The sequence below is a fragment of the Pinus tabuliformis genome, chromosome 1_2, assembly GCF_031772625.1.
Source record: "Pinus tabuliformis cultivar Carrire ecotype Pingquan chromosome 1_2, CPIR1, whole genome shotgun sequence".
Classification (NCBI taxonomy): Eukaryota; Viridiplantae; Streptophyta; class Pinopsida; order Pinales; family Pinaceae; genus Pinus; species Pinus tabuliformis.
In genome coordinates this window covers 338,449,972-338,470,686 of record NC_142298.1, presented here as the reverse complement: position 1 = coordinate 338,470,686, position 20,715 = coordinate 338,449,972, and the positions used below count along the sequence as shown (strand labels likewise).

General features: G+C 41.3%; 1 protein-coding gene across 1 annotated transcript in view; it reads right to left on the bottom strand.

Moving 5' to 3' along the window:
* LOC149205763 (pyruvate dehydrogenase E1 component subunit alpha, mitochondrial-like) overlaps positions 1 to 10,111 on the bottom strand; it is a 56,326-nt gene extending 46,215 nt beyond the window's left edge. Inside the window, exons 1-2 of the mRNA XM_089395150.1 lie at positions 9,150 to 10,111; positions 6,973 to 7,052 (exon numbers count right to left, since the gene is read on the bottom strand). Of these exons, the coding sequence (XP_089251276.1) occupies positions 6,973 to 7,052; positions 9,150 to 9,873 (804 nt within the window). The 5' untranslated portion in view covers positions 9,874 to 10,111. The remainder of the gene's footprint in view (positions 1 to 6,972; positions 7,053 to 9,149) is intronic.
* Positions 10,112 to 20,715: the final 10,604 nt, after the last annotated feature.

Genomic DNA, 20,715 nt, shown 5'->3' with positions numbered 1-20,715 from the left:
GATTTTTGTAAAACAAGAAAATAAATTTATTATTCCTTGCTGCATGGGTTTCATGAGCAAGAGGTTTTATAGATGGCTTCCATCGAGAGCCTTAGGATTTATATTTAAGGTCAAAGAGTCTAAGTCATGAATAAGGAGCTCTTCTTGAGCCTATGTAAAATGTATACAAGCCTAGAGCAGCCCTCCAAGACCAAGCACAATCCTCCAAAACAAGCACAAAGAATTCTGCAAGAAAAACGATAAGGAGAACATCATATCGGCCTCAAATATATATACAAATGTCATATCAGCTCATATAAAAGACACAACATTTCACTTGTTAAAGTCGGCTCAAATATGGAGGAAGCTGAAGAAAAGGGCCAAGGAAAGAGGAAGTAACAAATCTCTCCTATGAGTAAGATAGTATCCCTCACAAAAAGGTCCTATCATAAGCTCCTAGATCTTGTGACAATGATAATAAGATTCATCATGGAATCATGGAAGCATTAGAAGCAAAAGCCCGTGACATCACCATGGGAATCATGAAGGACAAAAGGGACATAATCCATGGCAGTCAAACATGAAGAATATTGCTCTTGGGAAACTCATTTAACATTGAAGGAAAGACAGATGTCATCTAGGACAAGGCCCATCATACATCAAGGCAAAAAGGAAACATTTGCCAGATGGGGATATGCAAGATCCTCAAGGTTCTCTGATGGAATCCTCATCAGAGGGTTCACTAATCTAGAGAGGAAGCAAGTGTTTCATCAGGAACTCCAACGTATGGAATTCATGAGATAATGGTATGATGACATGAAGCAGATCAAGGGATTGGAGATATTTTCAATCAAGGAAGCTCTTGGAAGAAGCGTAGATGACCTAAAGGTAAAATGAGGTATGTATGCTTGTATTTAATATTATAATGTCATGTCATATGGTTGCAAGTAACATGGATCATTACTTCTATCTTGAGAAGCATGATCAAGAGAAAAAGGACCTTCTCCTCTGAAAGAATGCAGGAAGGCATAAGTCACACTAGATGAAATCAACATAATATGTCCTCATATGAAGTATGAGGTAGTTGATTAAGAAACTTTGATTGAAAGCTCTTGGAAATGGAATGTGCAAGGAAGGAAGGGATCGTGAGACATGCAACCATGATGAAGGCAATCAACATCCAAAAGACCAGGAAGATTTGACTAGGAAATCTCCTAGAAAGATATGAAGACTCTGATGAAAGTCTGAAAAAGATGAAGACCCTTGACAATGGATATCTTTGGGAGATGTGTCAACATGTATGCAGGATGTTGATACCTACAAGAAGATGTCATGATGAAGAGCCATCTCGAAAGGTACAATTTGATTTAATGTTATGTTTTGATTTCTTGAATAATATCTGGATGAGTTCATGCAAGGCTACTGGCACAAGAGTTGTAAGTACAAGTATAACTAGCATTCATGTGGTGGATGGAAATTCTTGAAAGAAACATAATGAGGAAGAAGTAGCCATATGACGAAGGTTCAAGATATGTATCAAGAAGGCCACTTTCCATGAAGAAAGGAATGACATAACGAACCAAGAAGGAAAGTGATGGATGGCTAATGCCCTACAAGGAAGAAGCTCAACTAAATTTCATGACATTAAGGAGAAAAGTTGATCAAGCAACTGAAGGACCCATGAAGAAGTTGTTGATATATACAAGAGTCCCTAGCTAAGAGGGAGCTCTGACAAGTCCTTGAACAAGGGGGAGCTTGAATTAAATCACCCCTGATTACAAAGGAGTGACAATTGTGTTTTTCTATTTCATGTGTCATGACTCATGCACTAGACCAGGACTAAAAGTTGTAAGTCTAGATAAAGGCCATGAATGGAAATGTAGACACACGATAGACACATCATTCTTGTCTTCACCTGGGAAGAAAAAATGGAGGGATGGGTAATCATCTGGCATCTGATACTCTTTGAGGATGTATAGGGCATCCAAGATAAGAGTAGGCAAGAGGACCGATATTCTTTGAGGGCTGGGAACCCATGATAAGAATAATCCTAGAAGGTCATACTCAGTGAACACCTGGGTCGGTATGAACCTTGAGAGACAATGATGAAGGTGTCTATAAATCATTGGTCTCTCCAGCATTGTAGCTCATGGTCTTGTAGAGAAATGGAGTTGTCAGTCAAGGCCTTGCACTATGACAATGTTGATTGATATGATGTTATACAGATGGGATTACCAATCCGATTCTTCTTATGAGAAATTCTTCAGATTGAGAATGACCAAGTACCATCATGAATACCTCCCTAGTTAAGAGGGAGTGTTGAAGAAAATGTAACTAGGTTCGGTTTTCATGACATTGTAATTATGATTTTTGTAAAACAAGAAAATAAATTTATTATTCCTTGTTGCATGGGTTTCATGAGCAAGAGGTTTTATAGATGGCTCCCATTGAGAGCCTTAGGATTTATATTTAAGGTCAAAGAGTCAAAGTCATGAATAAGGAGCTCTTCATGAGCCTATGTAAAATGTATACAAGCCTAGAGCAGCCCTCCAAGACCAAGCACAATCCTCCAAAACAAGCACAAAGAATTCTGCAAGCAAAATGATAAGGAGAACATCATGTCGGCCTCAAATATATATACAAATGTCATGTCAGCTCATATAAAAGACACAACGGTTCACTTGTTAAAGTCGGCTCAAAAATGGAGACATAACCACTATTTATACCCAGCTGGGGTATCTACAAAAACTCAGTGAAGAACTCGGTTTGTCTAAGATTTTCGAAGGTCAGTTACAAGGTCTAAAATCCGCATTACAGGAGTGTAGAGAACTTCGCATAAGCCTCTGCAACTTCACATATATCTCTCTGAAATCTCGGTCAAGTTAAGAGGCACAAAAATCTCAGATGAAGAAGTACAGTGTTTTCGGTTAGGAGAAGGATCCCTGTGGTTTCAAACAGGCATTACAGGGGTACACACTCTCAACATACTCTCACAGTCTCGGTTAAGAAGGAGCTCAGTAATCCCATGGTGATGTATTCTCGGCATAGTCATGACAAGTAAATATTATCAAGTTCTAGGACCTCCATGGTAATGATCTAAGAGAAGATATGGTGCAGCAGCTATGTTCTCCTTATTGTGATGAATTTCTCAGTGAAGGTGCATGAATGATGAACTCGGTGAAGCAGCAGTGTTGATGATAATCTCAATAGTAAGAAGGATTGTGACTTGGCCTTGGAGTGGCCTAGTAATTCAAGGGTTATTGTATTGGTGTTCGTCAATTGGAATCTCTATAAGAAGAATTTTGTGCGGGTTTCGTCTCCAAGAGGGAGAGGTTTTGGCCTTGGCAGAAAGCCAAACATCTTGTGTTCTTGTCTCTTTGTTTTTGGTAGCAGTTTGATGAAGTAAACACACACACTAATAATAAGAAGTAGATCAAGCTAAGATAAATTGTAAAAGCACTTCACAAATTGTTATCAAGCCTAGAAGAATCCTACTAATACTAATTGCCCTAGATTCTTCAACACTATAATCGGGCCACTAGGAGGAAAAAGGGTTCCATTTTTTCCATAAATAAGCAGAGTCGCTAAGCTAAGAGTGGATAGAGAGAGAACAAATAAAGAAGGTTTGTGTATTGTAGTAGCCCACGAGCCACAGATCTCACTCCTTTGTACTTGCATCCATTTCCATTCATAAAAAGAGAGCAGAGCAACCTCACCTTCCAGCGAGGTTTCTCCCATAAGGGTTTCCTAGATCACATCTTGTGTTCATTGTGGTTTGTGAGTTTTATTTCGTTTCTCTCTATTTTCAATGTTCTATCTATTTCATGCATAAGTATAACACAATAATTAATGAATCTACAATTCTAAGGGAAATTTAACCCTCATAGGGTAGATTTCAGATTTTCAAATAAATTCTAGTAGATCTATTGTGACAAATTATCCAGTAGAATATCCACAACAGGCTAGGGATCAACTAACCACCAATTTCCATTGTGTCGACTTCACAAACCAAATTCTTCTCACACCACATCATGAGTTGTTTAGGACTTATTTTAATGAAAACTCATAAGACCAAGAAAAATGTATCATCAAGTGCAAGCAGTGACTGCCCTAGCCCATCTTTCTTGTAGAGTTTGGTGCTTATCCCTTTTGGTTCAAAGTGGTGTTTGGCCTCATCTCTCTCTTGCACCGCATTCAGAGCTTTAGCCAATATTGTAAAGGTACAAGACCAATATTCATACTTGGCCTACTAGTCATCAAAGTCAATTACATCCACCAATTCTTTGGTTCGTCCCCAATATTGGTATGTTGGTGTCTCATATCTTCTAGCATTTGTTGGCATTATGATTGATCACCTCCCCCATTTCAAATATTCCCTAGATGGACCTAGTCACCTTCGACCTATGCAATAGGAGTTGAACATGATCATTGGAGAGGACATCTACAAGCAGTATTTAAGGGTCACTTAGATCACCCCTAGGTTGGGTTACGGCCACTAGATAAAGGCCATGAATGGAAATGTAGACACACCATAGACACATCATTCTTGTCTACAATTGGGACTCATAAATTACAGACTAAGAATGATCACCAAAGTAGTCGCTCAAACAGGATATGCTAATGATGCCATCTCCAAGAGGTAGAGACAAAGGAGCACTTCATCTTATAGTGTCCATTAGATCCAAGGGCGATTACATTGCCTTTTCCGCAAGATACAATCATTTGATCGATTCTTTAGATACCCTAACTAGAAATGCTTGGCCCTTTATATGCAAGAAACTCTTCACTTTTGCACTTCCATCCTTTAGCCACATCCACTCCAGAGATCAACTTCTAGTCAACAAATTACCTCATTTTTTACAGTGTTCTCAATCCAAGGCACCAAGCAACGGATGGAGACAAATAATTCTAGATTAGTGAGTGCATTGAGTTCCATTCCTATCCTAGTGAGATCAATGAGGCGCCCCCAAACAAGACCTCATTCCAACAGTTGGTCAATCCCGCATTAAGACTTTCTAAACCTCAACGACAAGCCTTTCCTTGCAGATAGTCCCACAGTATTTGCTCAAGCCACTCGCCCCATTATTCTTCTAAACAAACATCTATACTGAGTTTTCTCCATTCAGCCTCAAATGTTAGGAAAGAGAGTTCTAATGATCTAGGATTGCCTCGTACAACTAGTATTATAGGCCAATGAGCCACTCATCCTGTATATCCTTCTCATAGACTATCTCTCCATTCTTTGGAGTTGGTTATCTAGGGTTTTAGATTAGTAATCTTTTATTTCCTAGTTTTTGTCTTATATAGGAGCCACTTTAGCATTGTCGTTTATAGACATTATTGTACATATCACAATCCTATTGACCTACTTTTGTGGTCGTATGTTGGACATTAATACATTTATCATATCTTATCTATCAAGAAACCAATAGATAAATTAGCACAAATCTTGAAAAATCCCAACAATGGTAACAAGTCATAGATCATGAAACACCAAGATCATAGTGCATTCATTAGGCCATTAGGGGCCCTCATCAACCATCAAAAATGTCAATCTTTCCCATGTACTTCAAAACATCCAAGAATTAAAGCAAAAGCCTCAACAAAGTCAAATCCCTCTTCTTGTGACAATCCTTCAACAACAAGCCTATCTTGGTACTCTTCAATACCACCCATCAGCTACAACCTAGAAATCAATCACCAATTCCTGAGAAAGTTTTGGAATAATTTCCCAAAGGGCATCCCACCATACCAACTTTGCATGTGCCACTTCAAAATCGGAATGATACTCCTACATCATAGCATGTCAACATTCATGCATTGCATGTCCTACCTCAAAGCTATGAGGATACCCCTCCATCATGGCATCCCACCATACTTGCTCTAAAATATCTTCAAACATGGAAGCATACTCCTCCAACATAGCATCTTACCATACTTATTGTGCATAAGCCTCCTCAAAGCTAGAAGGATACTCTATCATAGCATCTTGCCATACGTGTTTTGCATGTGCCTATTCAAAGATCGAAGTACCATCTTACCATACTTATTGTGCATGAGCCTCCTCAAAGCTAGAAGGATACTTTATCATAGCATCTCGCCATACATGTTTTGCATGTGCCTATTCAAAGATCAAAGGATACTCCTCCATCATGGCATCTTTCCATACCTGTTCTACAAGTGCCGCCTCAAAGCTAAAAGAATAATTATCATGGCATCTTGTCATACCTACTTTGATATCTACTGAAAGCTAGAAGTATCCTCCATCATGGTATCTCGCCATAACTACTCCACATGTGCCTTCTCAAAGTTGGAAGGATGCTACTCCATCATAGCATCTCTCCATATCTACACTCTACATGTGCACAAATTTTAGAAATCAACGTAAATCTGTCAAAAACAAATAAGCAACCTATCAAAACAGCAATAAAAGTAAACGGGCAAACTATTTCAACCTGTGCAATACTGATCTTTTCCTCCCATAGATGTGGGCTATGGAAGACATGTGTGAAAAATTCAGCTGTTACAACAAACTCTGCTCGTACTGAATGTCAAACAGAACATATGGCAACAACCAGTTAAAGGGAAACAGATTCAAACAGACAATAATGTGAGACCTTTATTTCATGTTCGGCAAAAGACTGCCCATAAAGTCAGGAAAAGCTGCAGAAGGAAGGATTTACATATTCACAGAAATTTTACTCAATATAACAGTCCGGCATTTGTGAAAAGACTTGAACAATCTTAAGATCTGCGAAGCTCAGAGAAGTGATATGGACTGTACAAAACAGACAAAGCTATATAGAATTGCAAGCCTAATAAAAATTAGAGCAAGAAAGGTAAATGGCTAATTTTCCCTGATTATTTACACTTGTGATCCACAACATTGAGTACCAATTTGCGAAAGGCATGCCTGAATTGCGTCTGAGAATGATAATCACTGAAACTCTGAATGAATAATGTTATATAAAGGTTCTTGTAAAGAAATCTGACCTTAAGGCCAGGAGCATAATCTCCTCGCTTGTAGTACGCTGGGCTTTTCGCAGCTCGCCATTCTGCTGTTCCCATTCCATCTGTAATAAATATACAACAGAATGCTGTAAGAATCCTTCATAGAATGCAATAAACAATCTCAGATTGCAGTACCATATGTCCAAGTAGTGAAAGACTAGAATAAGTATTCAAATTAATGTTTCAAGCATACAGAAAAATAAAGGCAGCTCTCCATGTATTTTCTTTCTCTCTTCTTTTCTTTTCCGTGAGATACATATCCCAGGGAAACCCACCAGGAACTTCCCCAGATTCTCAGGATGGTACCCACGATAAACCAGATTCTTCGAGGCTCAAGACCGATACGACAAGATACTCGTTAATTGCTCAACATGTCACTTGTGGGAATTGAGCACAGGTGGGGAAGATAACACTTTGCTCAACTGCCCAGGCTGGACCTAATTGCCCAGCTCTCCATGTACTATTATTGAAGCATTTTAATTTCAGTACTTGACAACAGGCTTTTCTTGAATTCAATTTTCAATAAGTGATGATTCTATTTCACTTCAAAACTTGTGTGTTGCTGGTCGATGAGGAATACTTGGACATGAAAGGTGTTTTCCATTTCTTGTACCTATAATTCAAAGGAATTTCAAGGAAATTGATTTATGATAAGAACTCGTGTAGATTTTGTTTTCTAACAATTTAAAACTTATTAAAGGATGAAGTAAATATCCAACCCTATCACTGGTGAATCTACCTTTTAGATCTTAGAGGCCCTAAATTTTACAAATTCTACATATTTCCGAAGCCTCTCTGCTTAACAAATGCGTAAAATATGTTGAACATACTTCAGAAATGCAAGTGAAAACGAGCTTGTGTTCATAGGCAATTTAAGTAGACAGCCTTTAGATAATCATAAATGAGGTAGCAATGTTTGCAAAGAAGTATATCATAATTTACACAGAAAAGTGGATGCAACTCTGCTAAGTGCAAAATCACAAGTTACACCATATCATATATGAGTCATAACATAAGTCACTAAACAGCATTGAAACTTGAAGTGATACTTTCCAAAGAAGAAAGACAAGATGAGTTTCTTGACTCCGAAGCAAAGAGAGTTTCTCACGGCGAGGCCTTGAAAGCCAAGATGTCAATCCAGTGCGGGTGCAAAGAAAGGAAAGGAGCAAAAGCCAAATCCTTTTCACTCTTACGAATGTTTGCAGATTTTATGGCTCGGTCGGGTATGGCTCTGTCCAGCCCATAAGTGATTTCCTCCAGCCCAATAAAGCCAAAACACAAGAGGCTATCAAACAAAAATATTTATTATGTTTTGGTTGGTATTGGAGAATGCTTGAGAGACGAAGAGGAACAAAACTCTGGCCAGTGTACCCTGTTCGGGAAAAGGTTCTTGCTTTATTTGAGAGTCTACGCTCTGCTGCATTATGTCCTGTTTCTGAAAAGGAAACAGAGAGGAAGAAACCTGCCAGATGAAAATTCACAGTTTCCTGGAAATTATCATGGACGAAGTTTTCACATGTCAGCCTCCCGTTTACGCAGAAGAGGAAGTGCATCTCACTGCAAAGGCCAAATCATTATCAAAGCCCCGCTTTTCAAATCCGGCATGCAAGTCAGCCATGAAAGTTTAAGATATGTTTTTGCTACGTTTATGTTTTCTGATTACACCTACATACCAAGTGGACAATTAAGCAAATATCTATGCATAATCCACCTTTGGTTTTGGTATGAGTGTTGGAATACTCTGATAGGTTGAATTGGACAAATCTATTTTGAGATTAAACCTGTGTATTGAGACATGGTGCTCTGGTTTTACGTCAAATTATTTTTTTCTCAAACACACTTTTTTAAAACAAATAAGATAAAATTGACGGGGGATTAGGCCAGGGTAAATCGGTAAAAGCTTTTCTTGTTTAGGTTATTTTGCAAGCAAGGTTCAAATCTTTCGCTGTTGCTGTTGCACCACAATACAAAAAATAAAATAATAGACGGTCCATAGATCCCCAGATCAATCTAATGCGAAATCAGTAATAATATAATATAAGAATTCCTACCCAATAATTGAACATTTTCCAAGAATCCAAGAAATGAAAGAGAAATCTGATACTTAAAATCCCAAAGAGAAAAATAAAGTAAAAACTAGGTAGAGATGCAGCTGTTACAATGGTTATTCTCGCAGACGAGCACAGAAGGCAAATTCCATAGAGCGGAGATGTTAAGAGCCTCGAAGAGCTGTCCCTGATTGGCAGCGCCGTCTCCATAGAGCGCGAAGGTAACTGATTCCGCCTTGGAATACTTCTGCGCGAAGGCCAAGCCGCAGCCAAGGGGGACCTGGGCGCCCACTATTCCGTGCCCTCCATAGAATCCATTCTCCTTCTTATAGAAATGCATGGATCCTCCTTTTCCGTGAGAGCACCCATCCTTTCTGCCCATCAGCTCTGCAAAAACCTCAAGCAGAGTCCCTCCACGGCCATAAAAGAGGCAGTGGTCTCTGTAGGCCGTGATAATGCAATCTTTCCTCGTGATGGCGGCCTCCATACCCATGCAGACGGCCTCCTGCCCGTCGTAAAGATGACAGAAACCCCTTATCAGCTTCGATTTATAGAGGGAATCCGCCGCGATCTCCATCCGCCTCATCGTGAACATGTCCGCATAGAATTTCATGAGCTCTGCGGCGTTGGTTTCCACGATACGGGAAGGAGGCTCGCATTGGTGGGTTGTGAATGGAAGATTGGTTTCTACGGAGATGGGTGTTGTGTCGGTGTATGATTCAGTCGATACGGATCTCGCACAGGCCGCCCTCGATGCATTCCACGATGGCTGTTTTGCCGTCGTTGCAGCTGTGCGCAGGAGCTTGGAGAGGGTTGGGGCCATGGCTCTCCCCATCTCTATCTCTCCACTGCAGATGACTCCCTTCCTGAACAGAACAGCAGCCCAATACCGCTGTTTTCCTCTCTTACACAAGATTAACAGCAGCCAAGAATGGTCGAGCCGCCCACCAGACCTCCAATTTTATGGAAATGTATATATTCGATGTGTATATATTAAATGAATCCAATGAAGGGCACATTAGTTCTGTATGTTGGTGTTTGAACAGCGAATCTTCTTTTATTGGAGTGCATTGGTTGGGAGGAAGGGTTGGTGGAATGCAGGGATGGTTGATTAATATGATTATTGTTGTATTTTATTGAATTCTCATTCCAAGTACGGTAGGGATTTTGGATTGATATATAAATAGCAGAAGCTAAAATCATGTTAGGGATGTTGGGGTATATTTAATTGAATTTTGGATGTTTTTGATGGTGTAATTTTCATAATTGAATTTTTTTAATTGGGATTGAGTAAAATATTATTGAGTTTGGGGTTTTTCCAAGTGTAATTTTCATTTTTAATTTTATGTATATTAGTTGTTATATAAATTAAGATGAATCATATGAGATGATTTCAAATATATCAATAAATTTTTTTTAATATAATTTTTTTTTTTAATCCTAACACATAAAAAATACTATTTTTTTATAAAAAAATTCTTTAATTTACACATTTTAATAAAACATATTACTTTAAAATTTTAAAAATCAAAAACCAAATTTTAAATAAAACATATTATTTTAAAATTTAAAAAAAAAACCATTAAAACCTTACCATACTACATGCTAACGTTAATAGTAACTTTAAAACCTTCAAATTAACCTTTATACATATTTTCACTTTATAAAAGCACATTATTCCCTTTTTTATATTAATCTATAAAATACATTTATTTAATTTTAAAAATATAATAATAATAATAATTTATTTCCCTGGATGTGGGTGACCATCGGGTTCATTAATGGTGTCATTAGGGAATGGCGGCGCTTGGTCCTGCCAGCTGTTGGCTTGCGCGTTTTTCACTGTCATGACTCGGCACTGGATGGCTTGCCTTAGGCGAGAGCAGGTACGCCTGCAGTATGAAGTAAATGCACACACTGGCCGAGACAAGGCCGCTTCTGGTTTAAGCATGGAGCATCCGGCCATCAACTACATTGTTCGCATCCCGTCCTCTAGCTTTCGTCCGCCCTTTGCTGGAATCCCTTGCAGCAGAACGGTTTTTGGCACCCGCTGCTCGATCCTGTTGGCTCTGGAATGTGAAATTGGGTCTCCCTTTTCCCCTCCCAAGCCTTGCTCGCTGAAGTCTGATCAGGCTCCCTCTGTGCTCTCTCATCCTCCCGTCAAAGATTCCCATTTCTCTGAGCATCCCCTGCGCAGCCTTGCCATGGTTCGGCACTGCATGAGAAGCCGCCATGGCGGGAGTCGTGGTGGCCGCATGCGTTCTCAAGCTCCTCAGTCCGTTGAGTAGCCTCCCCTCCCTGCTTCTCCACCTTCATCCAGCACCAATTCTCCCCCATCCAGTCCGCTTCGCAGACCCTTCCCGCACAATGCTTTCCAGTCGACACATTTTCGGTTTCAGAGTAACTTGAATAGGCCTATTATTACGGCAAATATCACCATCATTTTCTTAGAAGAAGAGGCCCAGCCTCATGCTCCTGCACGTATCTCGGCTGAGCTCTCTCAGGGCGCTCGTAGAGTTGAAGGAAGGCATGGCTCGGTGCAGAACCTAGCAGAAGAAGGTAAGGCGGATGAGCGTGGCGGTCAGCATGAGGAGGGGGACATTCTAGACGACACGCGGCCACCTGATGGCAATTCTCATGGCCCCACTGTTGCGGTGGACATTGCGGGCGGCTCAAGTGGCACATGCCGTACGATGGTTTCTCCAGGTGGCAGCGGAGCTGGTGACGTGGCGCGAGATGGTGAAATCTGGTATGGTAATGCTTGCCCTGTTGTTGAGGAGCCTCTGGACCCAGACATCCTCATGTGATGCCACCTGGACCCCCTCGCGACTTCTCAAAGTGTTTTGTTCACTGCTCGCTGGTTAGTTTCGGCTGTTCTTGGTCTGATGGTTCTGGTTAATTTTTTTGTGGATTGGCAGTCTGTGGTTTTTTTACTGCTGGTGGGTACAACTTTTCTGTAATTTTGGTTCTGTCGATGTATTCTCTCTCCTATGTAATTCTGGTCTTGTCGATGTTTAACTGGTTTTCCCAATTTTGGGACAGTTTTGGTGTCCTGAAGGCACCCAGTCGCTCTTGGCTGAGGCTTCTGCCTCTTTGTAATTTTATTCTTCTTTCCTTCTAATAGAATTAGTCTTTACTCAGAAAAAAAAAAAAATATATATATATATATATATATATATAAATTATTTTTAAAATATAATAATAATAATAATTTATTTTAACTCAAGAGGGTTGTTATTTTTAATTATTTTTTTATAGAATATAATAAAATTAAATGGAGATTGTGGAAGATGTCGGGTCAGGTTATTGCGCGTGAGGGGTTTGGTTAGGGTTTTTACTGAACCCTGAAGATGCAGTAACCGCGTCGCCTTTCGTTTTACCCTCGCCGCTACCGCAGTCAGTGTCTTCCCTCCTCCGTTTCATTGCCGCCGTTGGTTTCGAAGCTCCGTGCCGGGGGAAGACTGTGCCGTGACTTCCGTTTCTTCCTGTGGCGGTTTACATTTTTACCTTGCACGGTCCGTCAACTGTAACTGCAACCTATCTTTTTCCCCGGGATTCTCTACTCCTCAAGGTGTCCACCGTCGCGAGGTGCAGCTGGCCATGGAGGATCTGGAGGCTGTTGATTATTCCGCTGACCCATTGGAAGGGGTCCCCATCTGGCGATCTCCAAATGCCACCTCAGAAGGTATGTTCAACTCTGAAATCCCCGGAAATTTCTCTCAGTTTTTCTTCGGTGAATCGTCGAGGGCTCAGCCTGTGGTCCTTCCGGATGAACCTCCTACCTGGCCAGCCCTCTCCACGCCGCCTCACTCTCCGGCAACCCTCGGTTTTGTCTCCGGTTGCCTAAACCCTAACCCTGGTTTAGACCTCCCGGAAGCTGGCTCATTTTCACGGCCGTCGCATAACCCTTCTCAGCCTTCCTCCTCCGCCGGACCCGCGGTCTCCCTTGGTCACTCCTCTGGCAGCTTCACGGCCGTACCTCCGCTCTCGGGCCCCCCTTTTGTTTCTGGCTCCGGAATCCCTGTCTCTCATCAGATCTCGGCCCCTTTGAATGCTACCACTCCGACTCCTGGTCAGCCTCAGAACCCCCCACCTCCGCGCGGCCCTAAACGGAAATATAAGTGCTTCAAATCCAAGGAGGACGATATTTTTCTCAGACTGGAAGAGGATATTCGGTGGGGAGAAACGATGGACTTTGCAGATCGGGTCTTGGTTGGTCGCATCAGGGGGCGCAGCTACTCGGCGGCACAATTGAAGACCTGGGCAACTGAAGTTTGGGGGCATCATTTGGTGAACATCCCTCATGTGCAGACATTCGTGAGGGGATGGTTCACACTGAGGTTTGCTCGTGCTGACCACACAAATTGGGTCTTGTCCTCTTACTGGCATTTTGAGCATGCCCCTGTGCTCCTTAAGAGATGGACACCTTTATTTGACCCTGAGACAGAGCAGATAGGTATTGGACCAGTATGGATTAGGCTCCCAGGATTACCTCTCCAATACTGGTCTAAAGATATATTCAAGCGTATTGGTAATGCACTTGGTACATTCTTGGGCTATGATAAATCCTATCATCAGACTGGCATGATGGCTTATGCCAGGATCCTCGTCAACATGGATACCAAAGGCGGGCTTTATGAGCAAATTACTATTCAGTGGAGAGACTCAGCTCGCAGACAGATCATTGATTACGAGGGCATTCCCTATCGATGCCGCAGGTGCCACAAAGTAGGGCATCTCTACAGGGACTGCCCTCTCCTCCGGAAAGGGCCTAGGAAAGGTGATGAAGTTGGAGTCGACCCTCCCCAGGACACCTCCCCTATTCAGCAACCTAATCAGCATCCTGAGCCTCAATTGAACGAACAGGAAGATGGTGTCCCTCAGAGCTCTCCCGCGGCTGCTGATACTGTCACAGTCCCAGTCGCTCCTCCTACTACAACAGCTCCTGGGCTATCCGCGCCACTGCAAGAGGACGCAGCGAACTCGGGTATGTCTTCATCTCCCCCCTCTTTGATATCTCATGCATCCTGCACTGCATTGGGCATATCATCTCTCCCTCTTTGCACTGATCCTCTCCCCTCATTATCTTCTCCCGCTCCTCATTTCACCCCCTCTCACTCTCCCCTCACTTGCTCCCTGTCGCTCCCTCCTCCGTTGGCCCCTCCTCTATTGATCACATCGACCCTCGCTTCCCTTTCCATTCAATCGTCTCAGACATCTCCTCGGTACTCGCTGTGATCCCGGGTGAGAGACAAGGGTCCTGACGCTGTTGGTCTCGACTCTGTAAGTGTCTCCTCCTCTCTTAAGACCTCCCGCATTACCAAAGCTAGGCACACTGTCGATGAAGAAGTCGCCCTCGGGCGACAACAGACTATATTTAGGGCGCTTAGAGCAAAGGATGGCCCTCTTCCCCTCCCCTCATGAAGGTCCTATCTTTTAACTGCCGAGGGTTTGCTAGCTCATCCAAAAAACTAGCGCTCAGGAGGTTGCTTAATTCGACTCAACTGGACATTTTTTTCCTGCAAGAGACCCTCAGCTTGGCTGAGCCCCTCATTCACACCCTCTCCTCCTGGCTCCCTAACTGGACCATCCATGCTCTGGATGCGTCTGGGAGATCCGATGGATTGGCTATTGGGGTCTCTAACAGGGCTGTGGATATTCGAAATCTCTGGGGTGGCAGGGGTTTCATTGGCCTTGATATATTTGTCCACTCCTTGGAAAGAGATATGCGCATCATCAACATCTACGGCCCCTGCTCTGACCGTGCAAACTTCTGGAGATCTCTCATGGAATCAGAACTACTTCAAGCCGATAACATCTTATTGGGAGGGGATTTGAATTTTTCCCTGGGCTTCAGCGAATCTTGGGGGCATATGGCACAAGTCGACTCCCTCTCTGATACCCTCTCCACCTTATTGGAAGATCATCACTGGGTAGACATTCCATCTGCTCGTTTACAATACACCTGGACTAATAATAGGAGTGGGGAGCAGAGTTTGGCCAGGAGGCTCGATTGTTTTCTTATTAAGGAAGCCCTGTATAACGGCCTCCCCAGATTCCGCCAATGGGTTGGATCCGGTGGCATATCCGATCACAGGCCTATCTTCCTAGAAGCTGAAGACCTTAATCACAAAATCAAGAGCCCCTTCAAATTTAATGCTTCATGGCTTCTGGACCCCTCGTATATTCAGCTGGTCCAAAATTACTGGCAGAACAATCCCATCAGGGAAGAGGAGGAACTCTCTGCGGGCTTTGTTAGAAAACTTATTGAACTCAAGCAGATCTCCAAATCTTGGGCTCACCAAAAGCGAATCCAAGATAATCACACTCTGAAAGAGGCGGAACAGGTCATAGCGGAGTTTGAGGAAACATCATCTGGAACTTTCCCCACTCAGGAGAGCAAGGATCTGTACACCTCTCTCATCGCAAAGCGCTCTCAAATTCTGAAAGAAAGGGAAGAAAGTTGGAGGCTGAGAAGCAGGGCTATCTGGCTCTCTGAAGGCGACAATAACTCTAAATTTTATCACAAATTCGCCAACGGGCGCAAAGCCATCAACACTATTTGGGAATTAAAGGATAATCAAGGCCACACTGTTACATCACAACAGAACCTGGCCAGGCTGGCTACTGAGCATTTTAGAAGCATTTATTCTGCTCCTGGAGACATTAATATTTTGGAAATTATGAGAGTTGCTGAACTCTTTCCCAGATATGTTGATCAAGATGACTCAGATGAGCTTCAGAAGGAAGTAACCATGGAGGAACTGGAAGCTACACTAAAATGGTTCAAGAAAGATAAGAGCCCTGGCCCAGATGGGTGGACCATAGAATTCTACCTCGCTTTCTTCGACATCTTGGGGAATGACCTCCTGAAGATTGTGGAAGATAGTAGGAGGAGAGGTAGGATATCCTCAGCTATCAAATCCACCTTCATCGCCCTTATTCCTAAATCCGATGCCCCGTCCTCCTTCGATGATTTCCGCCCCATCTCTCTCTGCAACTGCCTTTATAAGATCATTGCCAAAATCATCGCCAATCGCCTTAAGCCCATCCTCTCACATCACATATCCTCCGAACAATTTGCTTTCTTGCATCAAAGGCAAATTCATGAAGCCATAGCCACTGCTCAAGAACTAATGCACTCCCTGCAGATCAAAAAACAGAAAGGCATGATCCTTAAAGTGGACCTCTCTAAGGCATTTGACAGAACAAATTGGCTGTATTTGAGGCTGCTGCTAACTCATCTTGGCTTCCCTTATGGCTTCATTAAATGGACGATGAGCTGCATCACCGACGTATCCTACAGTGTTTTACTAAATGGGGAAGCCACCTCCTTCTTCACATCTGAGAGAGGACTTAGACAAGGATGTCCTCTCTCACCTCTGTTGTTCTTACTGATCATGGAAGGATTAAGCAGAATTATCTCTACAGCCAGAGATAGGCATCAAATGACAGGCATCAAAATAGTGGACAATTTCTACCTCACACATTTGTTATTCGTTGATGACATATTGATCTTCCTAAATGGCAGCATTGGCGACTCCACTGCGCTTCACAACTCCTTCCTCCTATTTCAGCAAGCCACTGGAATGAAGATAAATGTAAACAAATCCACTATCACCATGGTAGGATGCTCCATTCATGAATCTGCCTTTGTCACTCAGCGCTTTCCCTTTGTTCTATTGAATCTGAAGGATGGAATAAAGTACCTTGGCTTCAGACTAAAACCATCTGGCCACAGAATCGCTGACTGGTTATGGCTAATTGCAAAAGTGGAAAAGAGACTTCAGATATGGTACAACTGATACCTCTCTCGCGCTGGCAGATTAGTTCTTATCAAAGCTGTAATTGAAGCCACGCCAGTCTATTGGATGGCACTAGCCTGGATTCCAAAAGGCATTTTGAATAGGCTCCAAGGTATTTGCTGCAGATTCCTTTGGAAAGGACAGCAGCAGGGGAGACTCTTCGCTTGGGTGAAATGGGACACCATTGCTAAGCCCAAGCGATGGGGCGGATGGGGCATCAAGAGATTGGACTCTTTCTCCAAAGCCTTGGCTGCTAAGCTCGGATGGCGTCTACTTACCTCAGATGGTCTCTGGTCTCAAGTTGCATATGCTAAATATATCAAACCACAGACAGTACTGGACTGGATGTGCACTCAGCATGGCACCAATCACCAGATCTCCAATATATGGAAAGCAGTCATCGGCACCTTACCACTGCTACGAGATGGTATCACTTGGCGCATTAAGGAAGGCAACGCTGTTCGCATCGGGCTGGATCCATGGGTTGGATGCGGAAATGCCCATAGATTATCTGCTGATCTAATTAGACATCTCCAGGACAGAGGAATTACACACATCAAACATATTGGAGATCATGCAAACTCCTCGTTCCTTCAGCAAGCTTGGTTATCCGCCCAAGCTTTGGAAGTGCCTGCACAGTGGACAAACGAATGGGAGGAGTATACAAACGCACTATCTCAAGCTCATATCAGGCTTACTGATGGACCAGACGAAATCATTTGGGCGTTCGCCAAGCATGGAGTCTATACACCAAAGCTTGGTTATCTAAGGCTCATGGATCCTTATAGACCCCCTGAAATTCTTCCCACCTGGAAAGCACTCTGGAAGCTTAAGTCAGCCCCCCGGACTAGATTGTTGATGTGGAACATCCTTTTCGATAAGGTTCCCACCGGCACCAACCTCATGAAGAGGTCTTTTTATGGACCCTTTCGCTGTCACCTCTGCCATAACGTCGAAGAAAGCACCGATCATTTATTCCTTTCATGCAGCTCTTCTAATCAATTCTGGAAATCTCTCACCTTACAGATCCCGCTATTGAAAGAATGGCACGGTAACAACCTCTCGGAAGCCTGGAATGCCTGGTGCCAAAATCACTCTGGAAAAGCTATTAATATGCCTCTACTGGCTTGCTGGGCCATTTGGATCGCGCGGAACCAGTCAATCTTTAATCTTAAGGCCCCTCATTGGCCTTCTATTGTCCTCCACACGGTTGCAGATTACAATATGCTACCTGAAGAGGATCCTCCCGCCCCGCCTCGCATCCTCAGACCTGTTCCCATTGATATATCAAAACCATGGGCTTTTTTTGATGGCTCGGCCCAAGAAGCGGGCTGTGGGGGTGGTGCTATCCTCCATCTCAACGAGAGGCATTGTTTCAAGCTACAAATCAATCTTGGTAGAGGCACAAACAATTTTGCAGAACTGTGTACCGCCAAACACATCATCCACTTTGCTATCCATAAACAATGCAGACACCTACAGCTATTTGGAGACTCTAAAATTGTTTGTAACTGGCTGAATGATGCATCCCATTGTCATGCATTTTCTTTGAGGCATATACTTGATGAAGCAAAGAGATTGACTGCTGCTTTTGAATCTTTTGTTTGCCATCATGTTTACAGGGAGCAAAACACCGTCGCCGACCAGCTCTCCAAAGAGGCCGCGCATAGAGATGGTGAAGACTGGCTGATCCAGGAGGAAATAGATGGTTCCTATTACCAGCACTACCATAGACCTTTTGACGACCACATGGACGAGGGGCTATGAAGCCCACACTATATTTCTGAGTAGCTTTTGTTTATAGTATGTACATAGACACTGTCTAGACATGGTTTCAGTTCACTCTATTTTGTTTATATACAGTATATATATGGCTCTCTGCGAAGAGCACAGTCAATTTTTGATCTCTGACAAACTTAACAGTTTTTCTTTTTTGAAAATGCTCCCTGCGTGGAGACATCTTGGACTACTCTACAGTTATTTTTTGATCTCGACAGGCAATGCTGCCTCCATATGAATATGCTTCGGCATCTGCAAAATGTAATTTCTTAATACATAATAGAAATTACGACTTTTTCCCAGGGGAAAAAAAAAAATTAAATTATTTTAATTAAATTCATTTCTTATTTTTAATTAATTTAATTATTTATTGATGTGACATCAAAATTACTTGAATACGAAAGACACGTGATGTAAATGGAAAAGAGGAGATATTTCAATTATTGATATTATTTTGACTTCCACAGAGTATTGACTGCGTTGTCAAAAGTTTCACCTAAGTTAAAGTTTGAACATAATTATCCAATTAAAACATGTTTTATAATTTATTGTGATATTGTTATTATTTAATTTAATTTAGAAAAAATATTTATAGTTGTTTGTTTGGAAGGGTAAAATTTATGATAATTTATTTGTTACTTGAAAATGTATAGTTGTAAATTTATCACGAAGGGGAAGGGGTGAGAGGGATTAAATTTGTTTTTATTTTAAAAAGGTTTGCATCACAAATAGATTTGAGTTGTTAAATCTATATAGATTGAGTCTCCCTATTTTGAAAGTTCTAAATTTATTTATTTATTCAAAAATATATTCAAATCACAAAAATTAATGATCTCACCAAAAATTACATTGTTAGACTTTAGGGTGTTTACCCTTCTAACCTTATCAAAATTGAGTTATCTATCACCATTATTCAAGAAAGATCACTCATGACAAAATCTTGAACCATTCTTCTATTACCTTACACCCTCCTTAACTAGTTGGAAATAGTTTTAGGTCTTATTCCAAGATTAAAAAGTGATTTCAACATAAATAATATGTTAAAAATAACAATTTCTTTTGTAGTCATGTACTTTCTAGTAACATATAACTTTTGTGCCATGCATATAAATGATTTTTACAATTTACAAATAGTTATGAAATTTTTATTCAATAAAGACCACCCATGACAAGATCTTGAACTATTATTCTATTACCTTACACCCTCCTTAAACAGTTGGAAATAGTTTTAGGCTTTATTCCAAAACTAAAAAGTGATTTCAACCTAAATAATATGTTAAAAAAAAAAATTCCCTTATAGTCATGTACTTTCTAATAACATATAACTTTTGTGCCATTCATATAAATAATACTTGCAATTTACAAGTAGTTAAGAAAATTATGGAAAATCTTATTTAAAGAATTTCAATACAATCAAATTAGTTGTACCAAAATTTTATTGGTATATCATTAAATCAAAATTCAATTAATTTAATTTAAAATGAGAATATCTTTAAAAAAAACATAAAATGACATGTTTTAAAAATTACAGAGCATAAAAAAGATTTTATATATATATAAAAATTATGATCTCTCTCATATGTTTAATTTCTACTTTGTGAATGAATTATATTTTAATGTTCACAAGATTAAAAATAATCTATGGGACTCCAAGATACCCGTTTTTCGCTTTTTGCAATTCAATTATTTTCTCATTTAAACTGATGATAAGTTGGCCCAACCTTTTAACAGTCCCCTCACTAAAAGGGCAATGCCAAGGGACTGATGCTAACATATTTCCATAATTGTCCCTGATGTCTTTGAAAGCATCATATTCCAAAATTATTTTTTTTTCCAATTCCACTGCACCAGAAGTGCAAAAAGTACACACGTGTTCTTCCCACGCTTGTTTAGGTGTTTTCCACCGTCCCATTTCACACCAAAGTTGATGTGAGTTAGTTCTTAATTGAGCAATAAGAATCTTTTCTCTCCACGAAATGCTAGCTCTAATGTACTCTTTTTGTTGGAGATCACAAGTGGAGTTGAACTCCTCAACATATTACTTCTTCTTTTTGCCCAACTATTTTCCCCATATACACTTACAACACTTCTAC